The sequence below is a fragment of the Nelumbo nucifera genome, chromosome 6 (assembly GCF_055504915.1).
Source record: "Nelumbo nucifera cultivar China Antique chromosome 6, China Antique-T2T, whole genome shotgun sequence".
NCBI lineage: Eukaryota > Viridiplantae > Streptophyta > Magnoliopsida > Proteales > Nelumbonaceae > Nelumbo > Nelumbo nucifera.
The window spans coordinates 25,835,548-25,856,152 of NC_142654.1; the positions used below are offsets into that span (position 1 = coordinate 25,835,548).

General features: G+C 36.1%; 1 protein-coding gene across 4 annotated transcripts in view; it reads left to right on the forward strand.

Moving 5' to 3' along the window:
• Positions 1 to 20,605, forward strand: part of MCCA (methylcrotonyl-CoA carboxylase alpha chain) — a 38,030-nt gene that overhangs the window by 5,409 nt on the left and 12,016 nt on the right. Inside the window, exons 1-8 of one of the 4 annotated variants that reach the window (XM_088889622.1) lie at positions 4,841 to 5,031; positions 5,711 to 5,832; positions 6,150 to 6,297; positions 9,697 to 9,834; positions 10,105 to 10,200; positions 10,284 to 10,343; positions 16,060 to 16,152; positions 16,234 to 16,345. In XM_088889622.1, coding sequence (XP_088745748.1) covers positions 5,819 to 5,832; positions 6,150 to 6,297; positions 9,697 to 9,834; positions 10,105 to 10,200; positions 10,284 to 10,343; positions 16,060 to 16,152; positions 16,234 to 16,345 — 661 coding nt within the window. In that variant the 5' untranslated portion in view covers positions 4,841 to 5,031; positions 5,711 to 5,818. Of the gene's footprint in view, positions 1 to 4,840; positions 5,032 to 5,710; positions 5,833 to 6,149; positions 6,298 to 9,696; positions 9,835 to 10,104; positions 10,201 to 10,283; positions 10,344 to 16,059; positions 16,153 to 16,233; positions 16,346 to 20,605 lie in introns of those variants that run through there. The other 3 variants (XM_010260811.3, XM_088889621.1, XM_088889620.1) reach the window with 3 other exon arrangements.

The window sequence follows — 20,605 nt, forward strand, 5'->3', positions numbered from 1 at the left end:
TTGTACAATCGGAAGAAAGCAGGAGAAATTTGATGAACAACCCTGGTGGGGATGCTGTTGTGTTAGTTGCAAAAGGAGGTGTATCTACTGGTGTGGGATCTTCTTCCCGGAAAGGAGATCTCCAGAAAAAAACAGAAGATAAGGAAAAATTGTGGTGCACTCATTGCCAGAAACTCTGACACACCAAAGATACCTGTTGGGATCTTCATGGAAAACCAAAATGGGCTCAAGATTGACTAAGAAGCAAGGTTCAGAGGTGAATAAGAAGTACGAACAGCAAAGTACAAAGAAACATCACATGGCCAACATGGCTACTCGGGAGAATCAGCCCCCCATTTCTATTGTGGCTCAGACACATCTCACTAGACCTGACCCGAGGGAGGACATTATGAATTCCTTCCGTGACCATTTAGAGCTCTATGGTAGAGCAATTCGTCAAATGGATACAGCAGTACCTAAGGCTTCTCCCCAAAAGTGTGTTCTTAGACTTGAGTGAGATAACATTGATCTCACCATATCCAACAAAGTCCTATTTCTCCGTTCAACCACTCCATTTTGTTGTGGCATGAAGGACATGGTTAATTGGTGTATGATTCCATTTTGTGTACAAAAGTCACTAAATAGGTTAGAGATATATTCTCCACCTCTATCACTCCTAAGAGTTTTTATTTTTCTACCCAATTGGTTTCCTACAAGTGTTTTATATTCTTTAAATTTCTCTAACACTTCTAATTTTCTTTTAATCAAAGCCAAATCTGGAGGAATCATCTATACAAGTTACAAAATATTCCATACCCCTATGTGTTTTTACATTCAAAGGGCCACAAACATCAGAGTGTATTATAGCCAATAATTCCTCTGATTTCTTTCCTTTCTTAAAAGGAAGCTTAGTCATTTTCCCACTAAGGCATGGTTCACAATAATTGAAATTCATTTCTATTTTGGGAATTAAGCCATTGGAGCTCATTCTCATCATTTTATCTTTGTTTATGTGACAAAGTCTCATGTGCCATATGTACGCATTTTCATTCACATGATAAGTACAATCATAACTAGAGAGAGCATCAACTTTATTAATAGTCAAATGATACAATCCATCAGACTTATTCCCAAACATTAAAACTCTACCATGCTTTCCTATGGTTACTTTTCCTCCCCTAAAACGTACATCAAAACCCTTCTCATCTAACAGAGGTACAAACAATAAATTTCTCCCAAAATTAGGTGCATACAATACATCATTAAGGATTAAATTTGTGTTCTCATTTATGGGGATCTTCACTTTTCCGGTTCCAAATACATCAGTGTAGGTGTTGTTTCCCATAAAAATTCTGTGTTCTCTTGTCTTCATTTCCTTCAGTTCCAGGAACATTTCTTTAGTTTTGCAAATATGCTTAGAGGAGCCAGAATCTATGCACCAATCAGAAAAATCAGAATCAACAAAGTAGGATTCAGAGACTGCACAGACTATGTCTTTCTTTTCAGTTTTTCCCTTTTCATTGTTTGATTTATTCTTCTTGCATTCGGGGCAATTATATTTTGTATAGCCTTGTTTTTCACAATTAAAGCAATGTTTACCCTTAGTCTTCTTGAATCCTTTTGAGAATTTAAATTTCTTATTAAATTTCCTCCCATTATTATTTTTGAAAAACTTGCCCTTAGGCTTTTAAGCCATTTGGGAAGTTTCAGTTGGTTTGGGAGTAACCATTAAGGATGAAGGTTGGGATTTCTTCCTCTTCCTTTCAGCCTCTAATCCTAACAAGGTAGGTAAGTTTTTTATGCTAACTTCTCTTCCGGATAGATTTAAAGTTGTTACTACAGAATTCCAAGAAGATGGGAAGCTATTAAAAATGGTGGAGACTTGAATTTTCTCAGGAATAGGGTTCCCAGTGGTTGCCAACTCTTTGGTAATCACATTCATTTTACTAACACGATCTACTATAGAATCCTCTTCTCTCATTTCACAGCCATAATATTTTTCAATTAACAATTGAACATAGGTTTCAATTATTTTTCCATATGTTTCTTTAATGGCTTCAAACATATCTTTAGCATTATTATATTCTTTAAATACAACCTCTATGTCAGGCTCCATAAAAGTTAACAAACAATTTCTTGCCTTTCTATTATCTTTTTCCCATTTTTGAAATTCACGAATTACAATCAAGGAATCATCATCAGCAGGTTTAGCAAGAATAGATTTATCTAAAACATAATCAACATTTTCTTCATCAAGTATCCTTCTAATCCTACGTTTCCAGAGAGCATAATTGGTGCCATTCAGTTTCTCAATTTTACTGAGTTCTTGGGATAAGGCAGTAGAAGACATTGTTCAAAATAGCAAGAATATTCGAAAATAAATAAAGCAAATACAGGTATCAACTGGCTGTATTTTATGAGACTGTCACTCAAGTTCGAAGGCCAAAAATAAATAAATAAAGTACTTAGCTGTTTACGCAAAAATACTAATCGGCAGCTAAGTTATCCAACAGGTTTAATTTGTCCAGCTCCCACTGCTCCTTTTAATTCAGCAGCAGCTTTGGCATTCGGCAATGATACTTCTAAGTGGTTTGGAGCCTAAAAAAATGATAGTAGATAATTAATAAGATGTAGAAATCAACGATTGCAAAACCGAACAAAAATTGAAATGGGAGAAATAAGCAAATAAATAAAACTCTAATACCCGATTTGAGATGCTTGGGTTCGGCTCACTGGTCGAATCCACCTTATCTAACCAGATTTGTTTTGTAGTGAACGAAAACAGTAAAAGCCCTGAATTTATTTAGGGTTTCTTGCTTCAGACTTCAGATCTGAGATAAAATTTTGCAGTTCTTCGAGCAGCAAATTCATATATCTTTCTGAGAAAACTCGAATAGGCGTCTCTTTCGAACACAAAAAAAATAAGGAAACTGGAACCAGGTTTGGAGTCGCTAGAGTTTCTATTCGTTTCGAGTCGCCGAAGCAAGAATAATAATAATGAGCAGCTGTTGGAGCTTGTTTGTATCTCGACGAAGAAGAAAGAAGACCTGAAACAGGGTTTCGGTGGAGGATGATGAGAAAACTTCGATCTAGTTCTTCTTCTTCACAGTGAATAACTACAGTTGGAGGCTCGAACAGATGCGCAGATGGGAGAGCTGACGAAACCCTCGAACAGTGCTTCGGTGGAGAAAGGAGGAAACTCTCGAACTAGTTGTATTCTCTCTCCTCTCCCTTTTTTGAAGCTTAAAAGATGGGGTGCTATCCGGTGTGGCGTGGCTACACTCAGAAAACTGTGCCAGTCAATGTTTGGCTCTAATACCGGTGAAGGACCGAGTAGATGCAGAGGTGAACAACTGAGATCTTGGTGTATCAAACCTGCATACAAAGAGAGAATAAGAGTAGCTGCACAATACAGGATTCAAGACACCTATCTCTCAAACAAAATGCAAGAGAGAACTGTCAAATCTGGATGGAGCCGATATTTGGAGGTTGCTTGACCTTCCAAGTTATCTTTGATTTTGCACACTCTGCTATCTTTGTGATAGCCATATATATAGGTCTTTCCCCAACGTTCCCTTCCTTGTTTTGAGGAGGGAGCGTAACCGACTTGAACGTTTGGAGGGAAGACCAAGTCAAGGCCTCTCTAGATTGAGACAAATGTCTCATACTAACCAAGGATCTATCCACATGGTCATCCAGTCTAGACTGGGTCAAATGGATATTCATTGACCCAATAAGAGCTGGAATTTGGATCCAGAATAATCCAGCAATATTGGTATCTCCATGCATAAAAACATTTTCAAATAAACAATCAAATAAATTTATTTTTTTATAGAAAATAAATAAATAAGTAATAATTTAAAATGAATGATTGTGTGAGAGTGTTGCATGGAGATAACCATAAAATCATCTTCCATCAACATGTGGCTTGTCACATGGCCATTGGATATTCCAACATGTTGAGGATTAAACGAGGGCCTATGACCACTCTACCATCAGGACGATCATATAAAATCCTCCAGGCTGGTGGCTTGGTTAGTAATATTGCCATTTTTTCTTAAGAGATGAATTCTGATCTTATGGGAAAGCAGGATTCATGGTGGGACGATCATATAAAATTCCTTTGATGGTGGGTTTGGATTGCTTTGGATATACACCAAGCTACCAAATGCTCAAAGCACACTTGTATTATGCAGGCCCAGATAGATGCACATATATTTATACACTCATAAGTCATAAGTATATATGCATATGTATTTGTATTTGTGAAGGTTTTCTTCATAGACATGGCCTTTGCTACTTAAGGAGATTGTGGTTGCTCAGGTAATGCAAATAAAAATTGGCAATATAAACAGGAGCATATACCTAAGTCACTATTGAGTAGGTGCTAACCTAAGTTTCTGTATCAGGGATCGAGATATGACAATTTTCCCTTTGGAAAATGGGCTAGAGCAGATCTAAAAATTAGAGATGATGTGAGACTACATTCTTGGAAATTAAACTTATCCCAAGTAACAAGGCAATGCAAGGCAAAGAAGACTGCGGGCAATAAGAAACAATTTCTTTACTATAAGCAAGTCATCTGCATTCCTCACAGGGGCTTCATGGTTCTGAAAGTTTGAGTACTGTAATTATTTGTCATTGTTACTAGATGTGCAACTTGGATTAGGTCAGGTTGGGAATTTGTTAAATTTTCAATGGGTTCTAGCCCACGTAGTTGAAATTCTTCAGATCGAAAACCTGACTTGCACCCCTAAATTGTTTTTTTTATTATTTTTAATTTGTTCATTTTTATTTCTCTCTCCAAAACTTGATAAGTTGAAGCAGGCTATTGATGCAACAGGATTGGGCTGTATCTGCTTGCTGACAGGTTTAGGCCTAAAAAGGCCTCCATATCATATAGGCTTAATGCAAGAGGATTTTACATTGATCCCACAAATCAGGCCCATCCTATCTGGGCATTTTGAAGAAAGAGATGACTGCAACAGTTAGCATGAGAATCATTTCTAAGCTATCTTGGCAAAGCCTTATCCCAACTATTTGGAGCCAACAGTATGGGAACCATTAGATACTCAATGCATACACCTATTTATATATACATTTATGTAGATACCTTCATAATACATATATATCTTTTTAGAGTTCCATGTGATTTTTTGTTGCATTAATCAAGGTTTATTTGCCTTAAAGGATTGACTTTTATAATTAAAAACTAGACATTGTACTCTCTTTCTTTCAGAATGATAAATTTGTTTTCCCTTTCAACTTTATCACTTTTCTTTTTGGTTGATGAAATTCTAATCTGTGGGTTGGAGATTAACTAGTGAGGCTCTCCTTGTTATCCACCTTTTCCCCTTTCTTTTTCCCTCTCTTCTTTCTCTTTCTTCCTTTCTTGTTTCCATTTTGTGAAGCCACCATTTAAGCAACCATGTTATTGGGATGATCTCCCCCTTCCTGTTTAGATTGTCATGCATTACATCCTGATTTTTCTTCCATAAAATCTCTCACATTTCATTATTCACAGTGATTTTGTATCTTGAAATATGGAGTGACTTTACTCCATGCACATTTGGGCATTTTGTTGTGAGTAACCTCTTTGTATCTTCATCAGCTCAACTTTGGTCATCGTAGGTTGGAAGCAACTTGGTAACTTTGCTAGATACAAGAGATTAATTAGAAGTAAAGCATTTACAAAGACTTGCTTTTCAGTATTGCTTCTTTCTATATTTAGGCTATACACCCTGGCTATGGTTTTCTATCCGAGAGTGCTGAGTTTGCTCAGCTTTGTGAAACTGAGGGGCTTACATTTATTGGACCTCCAGCATCTGCAATTCGGGACATGGGTGATAAAAGGTATAAATAATGTTCTTCTTCCTCTGTATGTATGTGTTTTGATACATATACTTTTCACATAAACACATTATAGACATGCACTTAGTTAGTTAGTTGGCTTGCTATGTGCCTATTGCTCGTTAATGCATGTTATATGCCCCTTTACTTGATTATTCTTATCATTCTTCTCTTCTCCTTATGCACATATATATCAACCATATCTTTTATCAGTAAATTTAAACTTATTTCTTCCCTAATTTATATAGATATTTGTTATTGCCTTTTGATTTCCTTTTATTCTTTTTTCTTGCATATTTTCCTTCTTTGGTGTTTACTAGTGCATCAAAGAGGATAATGGGTGCAGCTGGGGTACCACTTGTGCCTGGATATCATGGAGATGAACAAGATATTGATTTTATGAAGTTAGAAGCAGACAAGATAGGATATCCTATCTTGATTAAGCCAACCCATGGAGGTGGAGGAAAGGTGTGCTTATCCTTGGTCTTTCATCAACATGAATTCATTAATGTTTCTTATATCTTCACTGTTATAATATGGAAACTTTTTGGAGGCTTCATTCCATGGACGCACCCTTATAAAAAGTTCAAAAACTATTTATACTGAAATCACCTCTTCCCTTTATTTATGTCTAGGGATATAAACAGGTCAGGTTCAGTTTGGGTTTGCCTTAACCTAAACTTGACATCAAGAAATCTGTTACCAAGTCCAACCTGACTTAATGGCCCAACTTAATGACATAGGATGATGAAACATGCCCTGACCCTATAAAGTCCCAACTTATACCACCCTGCCCTGCCCAGCTGCCCCATGAACACTAACCCTGTTCTTAGTGAAGACTAAAGGCTATATTGATAACTAAGTTACATACAACATTCATAACCTAGTTACATACTGTAACATCACTAAAGTATCTCCATGTACTTTAGTCATAGTTGTCAAGGCGACCGCCTAGGCAACAAGGCACCCTTTGAGGCTCGCCTCACCTAATCGCCTAGTAGTTTTGTACTATGTATTGTAAAATACTTTTTTATTCTTTATTTTTTGACATTATAATTATAAAATAGGCACTGTTAAACTAAAATACTCATTTTGTGTGTTTATATAGTAATTTGTTTTTATTATTTTCTTATTTGTTAGGATTTAATCAATACAAACATTGCTAAATGTTGTATTGAACCCTTAGAGACTTTAAAACCTGAACCAATAAGTATGGAAGAACATAAAATTTTGTCTAATCAACACATTGCTAAATGTTGTATGGAAGAACCAATAAGCAATACAAACATTGCTAAATGTTTGTTGATTTTCTACTACTACTACTACTACTACTACTACTACTATCTTTTTTTAATTTTCTTTTCCTTCCTTTTTTTTCCTTCTCATGAATATGTTGATTTTCTATACTTTAACATGAACTCTATACTTTTCTTATGAAAATTATGAATAATTATTAAGGAAATATGGCTATGGTACCTAGGGAACTACCCTAGGATCTATATTTTCTATATAAAAAAAGACTACCGCCTAGGCGACAAGGCGCCCCCTTGATGCCCAGCCTCGCCTTGGTGCCTTGAAAACTATGACTTTAATGTATAAACCAGCAAAGTAAACACATAGAGCAAGATGTAAATGAAGGCAAAACTATGACTTAAGGATGTCAATGAGTCGGGTTTGGTATGTATTTGACTTAACCTGAACATAATGCAGGCTAGGGCTGTTAGGCTCACTGAAACTGAACCAGACCAAGGCTGTCCTGATCCCGGTCCTATAAGGTTGGATTGGTTAGGTTTACCATTTAACTTGAACCATTGACATTGCTACTCATGTTATATCCAAAATCCAATTTAAGCATCTCTGTCTCTAGTCAACACAACTAGCATTTTGTATTTGAATTGTACTGACCATTTGATAGATGATACTTGTTGTATTGTTGACATGGTATAAATAATTGTTCACAATTTTGACATTGATGGACATTTTAGCATGTAGAGATGGGGAATTTTTCTAAAAACAGGAATTAATTAATAAACCATTAAGGAATCATTAGAAGAATTATAAAAAAACATAGCAAACAATTGTGTAAATCAAATAAGAGAAGATTAAGAGATTTAAATAGGCATTTTTCTCTGTCTCCCTTTTAATCTTTTAGCCTTCTCTTCATCAAATATGTCATTTACTTGTCATTTTGACTTTTGTCTTTTTTGTTACTATATGTTTTGATTGGATTTAGAACCCTCTTTTGTAGTTCTGCACTTTTTTCCTTTTTATTTTGAATTATAATGATTTATTAATTGAATCATATCAAAATTGTAAGCAAATTATCCAATCACCGAATCCCTATTTGTTTTTTTAGGAAATTATAAAATGTATGATGATTTTAGTGAAATATATAAAAAAATTTAATAATATTCTAAAAATTTAAACCTCAAATATACAATCTATCAATGAAATCTGAAATATCACTGAAATATAGGAGATATTAGGAAAAAAGAAAAGATTCTTGGAAAATTTCCCATCACCACTTAGCAAAATGGGGGAATTTTGCCAAATCTCACCGATATTGTGAAAGCAGGGTATAATGAATGGTCCATGTGTATTATTTATGCTGCCTTCTAGTTTTCATAAGATCAGTAATGTACTAAGATGCAATGTGTATATGACTATTTTTACCACATTAGAATAACCATCTCTCTCTCTCTCATGGTAATGATAATCTGTCAAGGAGAGAAGGAAAATGGTATGAAAGAAACAAGGAAATATCAGATGAGGAAGGCTAAACAAGATGCAGAAACACAAATACATCATCATCATCCTAGACTTATCCCAACTATATGGGGTTGGCAACACGAGTCCTGTTTCACCATTCCATTCTGTTTAATCCCATATCTGTTGTTAAATTATGGACAAGTCTCGTCCAACCTCTAAACCCCCTCAAGAAACCCAGTACCGCCCTAAGCCAAAAGGATAATAGACCAGGTCCCATCTAGTACCAGCTGCCATGGAGCAGGATAGCAAGCTTCCCTGATGCCAACCCTACCATAGCCAAAAACAAAATCCTTAGCCCACATTCCACTAAACCATATTGGATGGTTCTTACTGGTTTGAGCTGAATGCTGAAAATGGTAATAATTATGGAGTTGAAAATATTTTTTAGCTAAGCTGGGGAGGGGAATTGTTGGAATTGGTTTTGTTGTATGGTGACAGCTGTATTCTGACATATTTTTCTGCTTTTTTTTTTGAATAATAAAAGAAAAAGGATTTAAAAAGCAAATACAAGAGGAAGGTGATAAGATATCACCTGAGAGGAGAGCTAAAAGAACTAAGCCACATCTTACAATTCAATGTCACCGTACAACAACCCCCCTCCCAAAAAAAAAAAAGAAAATAACCATCACAATGTGTTTTCTGCATTGCTACTAAAGTTCTGGATAGGAATAACAAGAAAAAAAAAATTGTCCTCTTGTAGTTCTATGGGAGCAAGACAGGTTACTCTTTGTTTCTTCCCTTTTGATTTCTGCAATGATGTTGCGATGTCTCCAATAAGGAGAATATGACCAATGTATCCATTTGTATGGTGAGATGTGCATCCTCATTTGGACAATTATGGATTTGGTCTTCATTGATTTAGATTGATTGTTCGTTTTCATCAACTTTTCTCACTTCTGTTTTATGCATATTTATAGTACTTGTATTGTATTTTTCTTTCATTGTTTTAGATTTTTTGTTCATTTTCTTCAACTTTTCTCACTTATTCTTTATTCATGTTTTCAGTATTTGTAATTTTGGTTCATTTGCAGATATAGATATTGGTTCAGATAAAATTCTCTCCAGTATTATTTACATGAATTTTTAATATTATCCCAGGGTATGAGGATTGTGCAAAGTCCAAATGAATTTGTTGAATCTTTTTTGGGAGCACAACGTGAGGCTGCTGCATCTTTTGGCATGAATACCATCTTACTAGAGAAATATATTACTCAACCAAGACATATAGAAGTTCAGGTAGTGTTCTTCAATATTGTTATACTTTTAAGTGGCTTTGCTGCAGTTAGTCCATAATATATGGTTATATCTGCCAAACCAGAGTATCCTTCTGTTTCCTTTTTATTTATTTTTTCTTTTTAAAGAATTTGCAATTTCATTAACTGTTTTTTTTTTTTCTGTTTAAACCTTTGACAAGCTTATATTGCTGTTTTCTGATAGAAAAAGTTTTGCTCTATTTCATGCACGTTGTAATTTATCAATTCTCTTTAAATCTGCCTGATGACATAGATATTTGGGGACAAACACGGTAATGTTCTACATCTCTATGAGAGAGATTGCAGCCTGCAGAGGAGGCACCAGAAAATTATTGAAGAAGCACCAGCAGTATTGTTTGATTTCCATATTGTTGTTTTAGTTTTTTTTTTTTTTGGTATCTTTAGCTTGTAACAAAATCTTCATTGATGCAGCCAAATGTTCTTAGTGATTTCCGCGCCCACCTAGGTGAAGCTGCTGTTTCTGCAGCAAAGGTGATAAACCTTGATATTGGTTTCCTGAACATGATGGATTTCAATTTATTTGGTGAACACACTTATTGATTCTAAAAAAAAAGTCGATATCTGTGGCTATGGTTTGTAAGGGTGGAAGAGAGATTCGTGGCTATTTGGGGGGGGGGGGGTGGAAGAGAGATTCGTGGCTATTTGGTAGATGATACAATACATGTTATGACAAAGATCAAATCAAACTTGTAAGGGTTTTAATAAAGTTCTGAGTAATGTTAGTAAACAATTATCCATGCAATCCTTTGAATTCTTTGGCCCACAAACACAGTGGGATCCATGGAAAGACATATTACAAAACATATTTGGTCATTTTCTTTTCATGGGTTTGACCTTGTTTGTAGGGTGATGAATTTAGGGAGTTGCATAAAGGCATTGTTTACTAGCACTGTTCTGAAGTTTCCAGAAGAACATTTGGTTTTTAAAGTAATGAAATAGGTGGATTTGGTCCTTTTGTTTATATGCGTGTTAGCATAAAAAATATCCTTCTTTTAATTTATTTATTAAAGAAACCTACTTACAATATATGTGCCTAAATATTTGTATCTAGTAGGCCTATGTGTTTCAGAATTTTAACTGAAAAGGAAAACCAAAAGCACAATTTATAATGAACTGCACTACCATAACATATAGTTAAATCATTAATATAACCGCAAGGAAAAATAAATTAAGTTTTAATTCAACTAGCTGTTCTTAGTGACCAATTGACCATTAATAATATTTCTTGAATTATTCTAGCCTGCCCAAGAAGAATTGCTAAAATCCAAAAATCATATTATCATTGTCATCATCTTCCAAGCCTTATATCCTGTTTCACCATTCTATTATGTTTAATGCTATATAAAAAAACCCCAAAACCATATCTATTACACCAATTTTGGTAACACATTAGCCTAATTTGTGGCAAAGATTATCTGCAAGTATCTTCTGAAGTTGGATGATCCCAGCAAGGTGATATGCATTCTTTAGTTGGCAATGGAATTTTATTTGATATTCATGACAATGGTTGGCAATCATTATTAAAATTCTTGGTTGGGTTTATCTTTTCCCTCCTTTCTCTTGTCATTACTCAAGCCATAATACTAGTGCCAAATTCTTTGGCACGTCAGATTAGACATAGAGTGGATTGGTTGAACTCATGAATATTGTTGCCTCAGAAATTAAAATCTACTTGCCACTGAATCCCATAAACCGTGCTTTTGAGCATAGATGTGCAACTTGGGCTGACTTGGGTTGAGGATTTGCTAAAATTTGAATGGGTCCAACCCGAGGCCTGAGCCTAGTGCTGTGTAAATTCTTTAAACCGGGTGTCCAACTTACACTCCTATTTGAGCATTAAGACACTCTTCCTTGAAGGGACTATTAAATCCCCATGTATACTGCCTTCTTGAGTGTATATATCTCTTACATGGTATATTAGCTGAAGCTTAAAGTTTCAGACTCCAGTTCTGTCCTATTAGGAATTTTTGTTCATTTTACAATGTGAGGATCTTGTTATCTAAGGTGGTGGTTCATGCATATGGTTTGGAAGTAGGTCTTAATTGGGATTATAGGGCTCAATTCCATCTGTAGTTGTGAGTTGGCAATGGAGGGTGACTGCAGAAAGTGATTGGTGAAGGATGTGTCTTCCCAGATGAAGGACCAATGAGGGAGAGCAGTGCCAGTTTCCCATGGGTTCAAAGATGCTGGAACAGACCTAGGTGTTATTTCAGGATGTTACAGCGAAGTGGGTCTTGGAGCCATGGAAACCAACTACAGGGTGAACATTAAGAAATTAATCTATTGACTATTGTATGTTTCCATTCATTCTAGCTTTCCCTAGAGACATTGAACAAATCTTAAAAGAGGCTTCATGGCAATTTGGCCAAACTCCTAGACTATTGGAGTGCTGGGGCTGGTTGTGCATCAAATGAGCTGACAAAAGTCAGAGTTTTTAATGATTTGGATTTGTGATTTGGTATGCCACTCATGCTATGGTGTTTGGACATGATTCAAGTGATGGGAGATTATTGTAGAGAGTTGGTATGCATATGTAACTCATAATCCAAGCTCTACTCTTGTGAGTGGTGTGCATGTAAAGGTGCAATGGAGAGGAGTGGTGCCGGAGATAATGTTGTTCTGATTTCTGAAGAATTTGTTGTATATTGTGCATTGGCATTGGGAACTACAAAACCCAAATCTCAGTGAATAGATAGTAAAAGTGACAAGCTGGTTAATGGTGATGATGAAAGCATCTTACGCAATACTAGGGAAGCATTAATATGAGCATCAATGAATGCTCATAGTAGAAAGGGGAAGGAAGTGGATGGGGAAGATCTTGGCTCTACTATCAAGGAGGTGGAAATAGAACGAGTCATACCAATGGTTTATTCTCCAGCTTCAAGTCTGTTACATGCTCGACTAGCTAAGGCAATGTCGAGCAATGTTGTAAGACTTATACTAGACACAGAACTGGAAACTTGCTCATCTCCAGGTCAAATGGTTTGACCATGAGTAATATAAATAATATAAAGAATAAATTTTGTGATTAATATCACATATCTAAGTGGCAGCCAGATGGCTGAAGTTCTGTTTTTTGATACAGCATACAACTGCCCAGGATTCAAGTCTTGCAACTTGCATTTTATTCATAATATATAGGTTCCACTGGCTTTTAACCAATTTGATTGGAAAACCAGGGTATTAAGAAAACCAGAATGGCCTCCCGTTCCTGGTCTGACTGGCTGGTCCAGTCCAAGTCTTGCAACACTGATGTCAAACAACCAAAACCACAAGGTGTTGGACATAACCATCAGTTCAAATCCCAAGATCAGCCAAATTTTCAAAATTGAAATGCTCAAAACATTTAGATGAATGCAGGGAAGGTGTCAAGGAGATTACTTGAGAAGTCCTTGCACAAGTATATGATTAGGGAAAAAATGGTATCCACAAAAGACAAGAATAAATTGAGGAATAGGTCTAGCAAATATTGCCATTACAACCAACCTGATTTTAAAGGTAAAAAGACATCAAATGGGCATCTAAACATCACCATATGTGCAAGGTAGAGACCTATGAACCTGGGCCCAACTATGATACAACCTGGTCTATCGCACTCTTAGACAACAAATGAACAAAAAGAAATAAAGAGAATTGGTAGTGCTGCAAATGGTATGTGAATGTCCAAATTCGAATTTGAATCCAATTCCATTGGGGGTGATTTAAATTCGATTAATTTATAATTAGATCAAATATGGATCCACTCCTATCCAATATGATATATTCCGGTTTGGTTCAATTTAATACATGCATACACACACACTTAGAAATTTTACATTATATTTATATTCTATAATTGTTGGTTTTGATGTTGTGTTTTTATTAAAATTTCATAGGTTCAAGTTTCACACAAGTAATTCTCAATTCATTTTGTTTATGAAATACAATATCAAATTCATTTTATTATAATATATAATATTTTGATGATTTTAAGTTTAATTTATTTATGCTTATCCTATATTCGATTACAATCCAATTTTGATATGAATCCAACATAAATCCAATGGATAAGATCTGATTCAAATTTGAATATAAGAAAATCAAATTTGGATCTACCTGTATCTGTTCAATTCAATCCGTTTGCAGCCCTAAGAATTGGTTGGAGAAGAAGATATTTGTTGGTAAGACACCAAATTCTGATCTTAACCTAGCTTCAATGGGAAGCTAGGGGGAGAAATTCACAATATGCTACTTAGGAGCAACAATTCTACAAAGTATCGCACCAGGATAGTCATATGTCAACAAGTCAAGGAAGGATTTATAGCAATCAGGTACCCCACACCCCTTCCTAGATGGATGGTGGATTTGGGGGAATGAATGCTACATAAAGAAGAATTAAACAAATAAGCCATCATTGAGAATAGGTAATTTGACTGTCAAGAATAGGGCCTTGTTGGGTAAATGTTTGTACAGATTTCTTTTGGAGTCTAATGGGCAGTGGCACAATGTGGTGTGTAACATTCGTGGGATGCAGATTTAAACCCTAGGGTTTCTTTTGGAAGGGCATTATTGGCCTTCTCTCTTCTTTCTTGTACTTTGTCTACTTAGATGCTTGCTTGGGCAATAAAATCAAATTCTGGTAAGACCTTTGGGTTACAAATTTTCCTCTTAAAGTCTTTTATTCTAGACATTTTGCCATTTCCTCCTACACTTCTAAACCAATTTAGGTCTTTGTATCCAATTCGTCTGGTGGTCTTTCTCGGGATCTTGGATTCAGAAGAGGCTTGAGGGATGATAAAATACTTGCTTTGATTGATTTGCTTAACACCCTCCATAAAGTCTTTTTGGACCCTGAACTTTCCTAATACATGTTTGTGGACTTCTGATCCATTGGGGTTGTTCTCTTGTTCTTCTTTTCTCAATTCTCTTTTCCTTTTCACTTCCTTGCCACAAAATTTCCCGGTGAAGGACATTTGGAGTGGAGCGATGTTGCATAAAATCACTACCTTTTCTACTAGGTAGTGGTCTATGGTTAAATTAACACATTTGATATCCTTAAAAGGATACCTTATTGGTGTCTTCACATATTTGTTTTCTTTGTCTTGCAAATGGGGAATCTATTCTATACTTCTAATCTCCTGTCCATTTGTGACCAGCATTGGGAATGGCTCTTTTCTCTCTATGGGTGCAGGTGAGTCCTATAGACATGGAAATGCCATCTCCATCTTTCTTTACTTTACCTAGAAAGAGAGGAAGAATCCTTTAGGGATCTAATAGAATGGCAATGCTTTGGAAAATTTGGCAAGGAAGAAATAACAGAATATTCAAGGGGAAGGCAAATAGTGTGGAGACCATGTTGGATAATATCAAGGTGAAAGTGGCACATTGGGCCAAAACAAGGAAAATTTTTACCTCTTTTTCAATTGATGATCTTTTAAATGTAGCATGGTCTTCTACAATTAAAAAGATTGTTCTAGTGCCCTGGCAGCCATTTTTCACTGTTGAAGACTACTACAATGGAAATCTGTGTTGGTGGATATGGAAGGAAAGACATGGTCAAATTTTTTAAGGAAAGAGTCTCTCCCCAATTCAGGTAATATGAAGAGTTGAATGAAAATGATTGGGTGCTCCCTAATATTGAAGGAAAGACATTGGGACAGAATGCTTTTTTTATTCTTCTTTTGATGTATAGCACAGTTTGTACATGGTTTAACCTCATAACTGTCTACAGTTCTTGTACTTTTTGGAAACTACCTACACCTACTCATTAATACAATATTTACTATTTATGAGAAAAATCTTATCCAGATACACTAATAGATTTTTCATTGATCAGTTGGTTGAGCTTTCTAATGGTCATTGCTTGGTGCAATGGTAAAAATTAAAATCTCAGGCTGACAAGCGTGAGAATGTACATTCGAGTCTAGAACTTCCATTTTGTGCAAAAAATGTCAAATATTAGGTTAATATCTAGTCCACCCCTCCTATGACCCTGGATAGGTGGGACAACATTGGGCAATGGCCCTTTTAACTACTTGAACTTTCTTTTTCTTTTTTTTTTTATGGTAACGAGTTAGTTTAAATTTCAATGTTTTTTTACCTGTTTAGTTTATTAGCTTTTTATCTTTGGTTACTTGGTACGATTGCAAGTTTTTAGCTCGGATTAACTTATTTGGTTACTTCTGTTTGATATTCACCATCTGAGAAGGCAGTTGCATATCATAATGCTGGCACTGTGGAGTTCATAGTGGATAGAGTTTCAGGTCAATTTTATTTCATGGAGATGAACACCCGGCTTCAGGTGAATCACATTTTGTTCTTGTTATTGAAGTTTTAAGTTAATACATGGTTTTGACTGGAAGCATCTACAACTTTTTTGCAGGTTGAGCATCCTGTGACTGAGATGGTTGTTGGTCAAGATCTTGTGGAGTGGCAGATCCGTGTTGCAAATGGAGAACCTCTTCCGTTGAGTCAGTCACAGGTCGCTTTGAGAGGTAAACAATTTGTAAGATGAACTACCTCTTATAAATAAGTTTTAGCTGTTAGCTTATTACTAGGTCACCTTGTGCTTGCTTTAAAACCATAACTCACCTCGTTTTTAAGTACAATCAAAAAATGGTTATGATTATGTCATATTTGGAACTTCTTTTACTTCAAAGTCATATTTTTTCCCCTTTCCTTTAATACCTTTGGTTACAGATGTCTCTTAGTTGAGGAGGTTGTAGGATAAAGCTGAACAGACTTTTGATCAATAGCCAAAAAGAATAAGAAAAGAGGGAATGGCAGGTAAAGTCAATAAATCATCGAAGATGATCTATCCCATTTACTTGGGACGTGCTACAAAATTCCTTTTCCACAATTCTTTTTAGAATTTATGAGAAAAGACATACAAATTTGATCTTGACTATTGCTTTGTCTCAACCTCCCCTATTTGTGCCTGGGACTGGTAACCTAAACAAAGCCCAACTTTTAGCAGAGCTCAAAACAATAATTAAATAAACAAAAAGTATTACATCAGCATGGCCTTGATTAAGTTAGTTAAATACCCCTTGATTAGTTTTTTACTCTTTAAGAATGAGATGGTCAAAAAGAACTGAGGCCTAGATATCCTGTTCGATGCTGGGCATTTTTCTGTAATCGAGAAATCAACTTTCCCTGGATCGTTTTATGTTTGTAGATTGACGGGAAGAGGTCCTATATTTTTTTGAACCCTAGAAAATTTTTGGGAGATTTTTCTCACCTCTCGTTTTATGTTTGTAGATTGGCTTCCAACTGTGTTTTGACTTATCTCTTCGGGTCTGTTGTGTGTTGGTTTGTTGTTGGGGTTCTTCTATTGGCTGTCGAGAGGTATGAAGCAGTCCAAGGATGTGTCATTTACCTTTGATGTGCTTCTTGGAAATGTGGACAGTTCCAGTAGCATGATAACTATTATGAAATTGGATGGGACAAATTTTCTGGAGTGGTCCCAATTAGATAAGCTTACCATCACAGGAAGAGGTAAGTTGGAATTTATTACAGGCAAAGAAGTAAAACCGAAGCTTGAAGATTCAAAGTTTGCTAAATGGGAGCAAGACAACTCGTTGGTGATGTCATAGTTGGTTTGCGATAGAGTTGTTGCTACCTACTCCAGACTAAGAATATAGCTAGAATGTATCAGCTTTGGAGAGAAGCTTGTAGTGTGTGTTAGGGGGAAAGATCAGTGGCCATATATTTTTCTTCCCTTCAATCACTTTTGGAACAAATGGATCACTTGAAGGCTCTGGAACAGAAGGACCCTGAGGATGGTGATCAGTACCGGAAGTATATTGAGGAGAATAGAGTCTTTGGTTTTCTGGTTGGTTTGAATCCTGAGTTTGACTTTACATGGCAACACATTCTTAGTGCAAATATTGTCTCTCTTTCAACCACCTACTCCCTGGTGCAGGGGGAGGAGAGTAGAAAAGCTACTATGATGTAGCCTCTAGTGGCTGAGCACTTAGCCTTTGTCATCTAAACCCAAGCAGATGAAAAGTCTGAAGATGTGGTATGTGAGTATTGTAAGAAGCCTAGACATACCAAGAACAGATGTTAGAAACTAAATCTTCATTGGAAACCAAAGAAGTTCAAGATAGGGAGGAAAGGTAGTGTTCATTTGGCAATTGTTGGCAATGATGTTCAGCTTATTTCTGCTTCATCTTCTGCCTTAGACTCCTTTGATGTGCTGGATAAATTTTGGAGTCTCTTGCTGCACTTGGAGAAGAGTGGGACGTCTACATCTATTAGTTTTAAGAATCAGTCTAGTGCCTTTGCTAAGATAGGTGCACTTGCTTGTTCCTCCTCTAACAACTCTTGGATTGTAGATTATGGGGCTAGTGCCCACATGACCGGTGTGTCTTCTTCCATCACCTCATTTAAGTTAGCTCTAGGGAAGGGTAAAATTACAGTAGCCGTTGGTTCTCAAACTCTAATGTCTAGTCTGGGTGAAGTCAAACTTACTAGTAGCCTCACTTTGGGTTTTGTCCTCTATGTGCCTCAGTTGCATAAAAATCTATTATTTGTTAATTCCTTTACAAAATCCCATAATTGTTTATGACCTTTCCTACTTATTATGCCTTCCAAGACTTGAGCAGAGGGAGGATGATTGGAAGTGGACATGAGGCTGATGAAGTCTATCTTTTTTATCACACATCTGAACAAGGGTTGTTGTGCCAGATTGAGTCCTATCCTAATGAAAATTTGAGTCATTTAGAATTATGGCATTGTTGTCTTGGCCATGTCTTTTGGTTCCATGAAACGTTTATTTCCAAAGTTGTTTAATTCTTTGTCAAACTTGAATTTTTAGTGTGAAGCATGTCATTTGTCAAAGCAATGTAGAACAAATTTTGTGAGTAATAGAAGTAATGTTGCCTTTTCTTTGACACATACTGATGTTTGGGGCCCATATACTATTCCTTGCAAGGGTGGATACAAGTATTTCTTTCTTTTCATTGATGACTATTCTTGATATACATGGCTGTATTCGATGAAGAGTCAGGATAAGATACCTAAAATTATTCAAAATTTTCTAAATATGGTGGAGCCATAATTTTAGAAAAGAGTTAAAATCATAAGATCTGGCAATGCAAAGGAGTACTTTGAAAAACATCTACGGGTATTTCTTGAAGGGAAAGGAATTATTCATCAACGCTCATGTGCTCATACCCCTCAACAAAATGGGGTTGCTAAATGGAAGAACATGCATGGTTGAGGTGGCTCGAGAACAATTATTCTAGATGCATGTTCCCACTCATTTTTGGGGTGATGTTGAGACTACAGGTTATTAACTTCCATCCAGTACACTATGTCTTCAATCTCCTCACTAGCTCCTTTTCCTTGATGAACCAATGTTTAATTTACCCCTAAAAATCTTTGGTTGTACTTGCTTTGTGCATGACATGAGTTCTGCTAAACATAAATTTGATCCGAAGCCCATCAAGTGTATCTTGGTTATTCTCTTGTTCCGAAGGGATATAGATGTTTTGATCTTCTTTCTAGAAGGAGATATGTATTTAAGGATGTCACATTCCTTGAGTTCTTTCCTTTCTCCTGGTTATCGTGTCTTGTTCTTTAGGGGGATCGTGTTAGTAAAGATTGGACTCCTTTTTGCTTCCCTATTCCTACCCCAATATCTATCTATCCATCTACTTCTTCTTTTACTTGCTGTGGTAATATTCCTTCACCTCCTCCTCCTCCTATCTATCAGCCTCGATCTTGGCAGTAGTTTTTTATTAGGCACAATATGAGAGTGACTCTTGATGCTGAGTGTCCACCAAAATCTGAACTCCCAAATTAAGGTAATCTTGAACCTAACACATCTGTTATTGAACCTCATACCTCAAATTATAATCTTGATCTTCCTATTACCACTAGTAAAGGAAAGCGGAAATGCACCACTAGCTACCCTATTGCTATTTATGTTTCCTATGATGCTCTCTCACCCTCCTGTTGTGCCTATATTTTTGTTATTTTGTCTATTTCCATTCCTCACAGTGTTGTAGAGGTAGTGTAGTTATCTTAGTGGAAGGAGGCTATGAGCCAAGAGATGAAAGCTTTCGTAAAGAACCAAACTTGAGAGATTGTTTCTCTTCCTAAGGACAAGATTCCCGTTGGGTGAAAATGGGTATACACTGTTAAACACAAGGTTAATGGTTAAATTGAGAATGATCAGGCCTGTTTGGTGTTTGGTAGCCAAGGGGTATACTCAAACTTATGGCGTAGACTATCATGAGACATTTGCTCCTATGGCTAAAATGAATTCTATTTGGGTGATTATAGTTGTGAAACACACCTATAATAATTCAGAATTATGGAAAAAGAAAGGAAAGTTTCAATAGAAGTTTGTGAAAGAAGGAAAGAAGAAAGAAGAGAAGTGCTTGATCCTCTCTCTAGCCCCCCCCCCCAAGATATCTTATATTTTTCTGAATTCTAAAATGAGTACAATTCCCTAGATGCCCTGGCCACCCCTAAAGAATTAATAAAACAAAACAAAAGAGGCCCATAACTGAACGAACATAAAATAAAACATAACTTAAAAGAAATAAAGAAACTAAGGCCCATTCAACCCATTCTCATTACACTCCCCCTCAAGCTGAGGATAAATGTCAATCATGCCTATCTTGCTTACATAATGTTGAAGCTTTGCTTTTGGAACTCCCTTAGAAAATCTGCTAACTACTCTTCTGATGCAATGAAAGGAAGACCCACGTCTCCTGAAGCCACTCTCTCCCATATAAAGT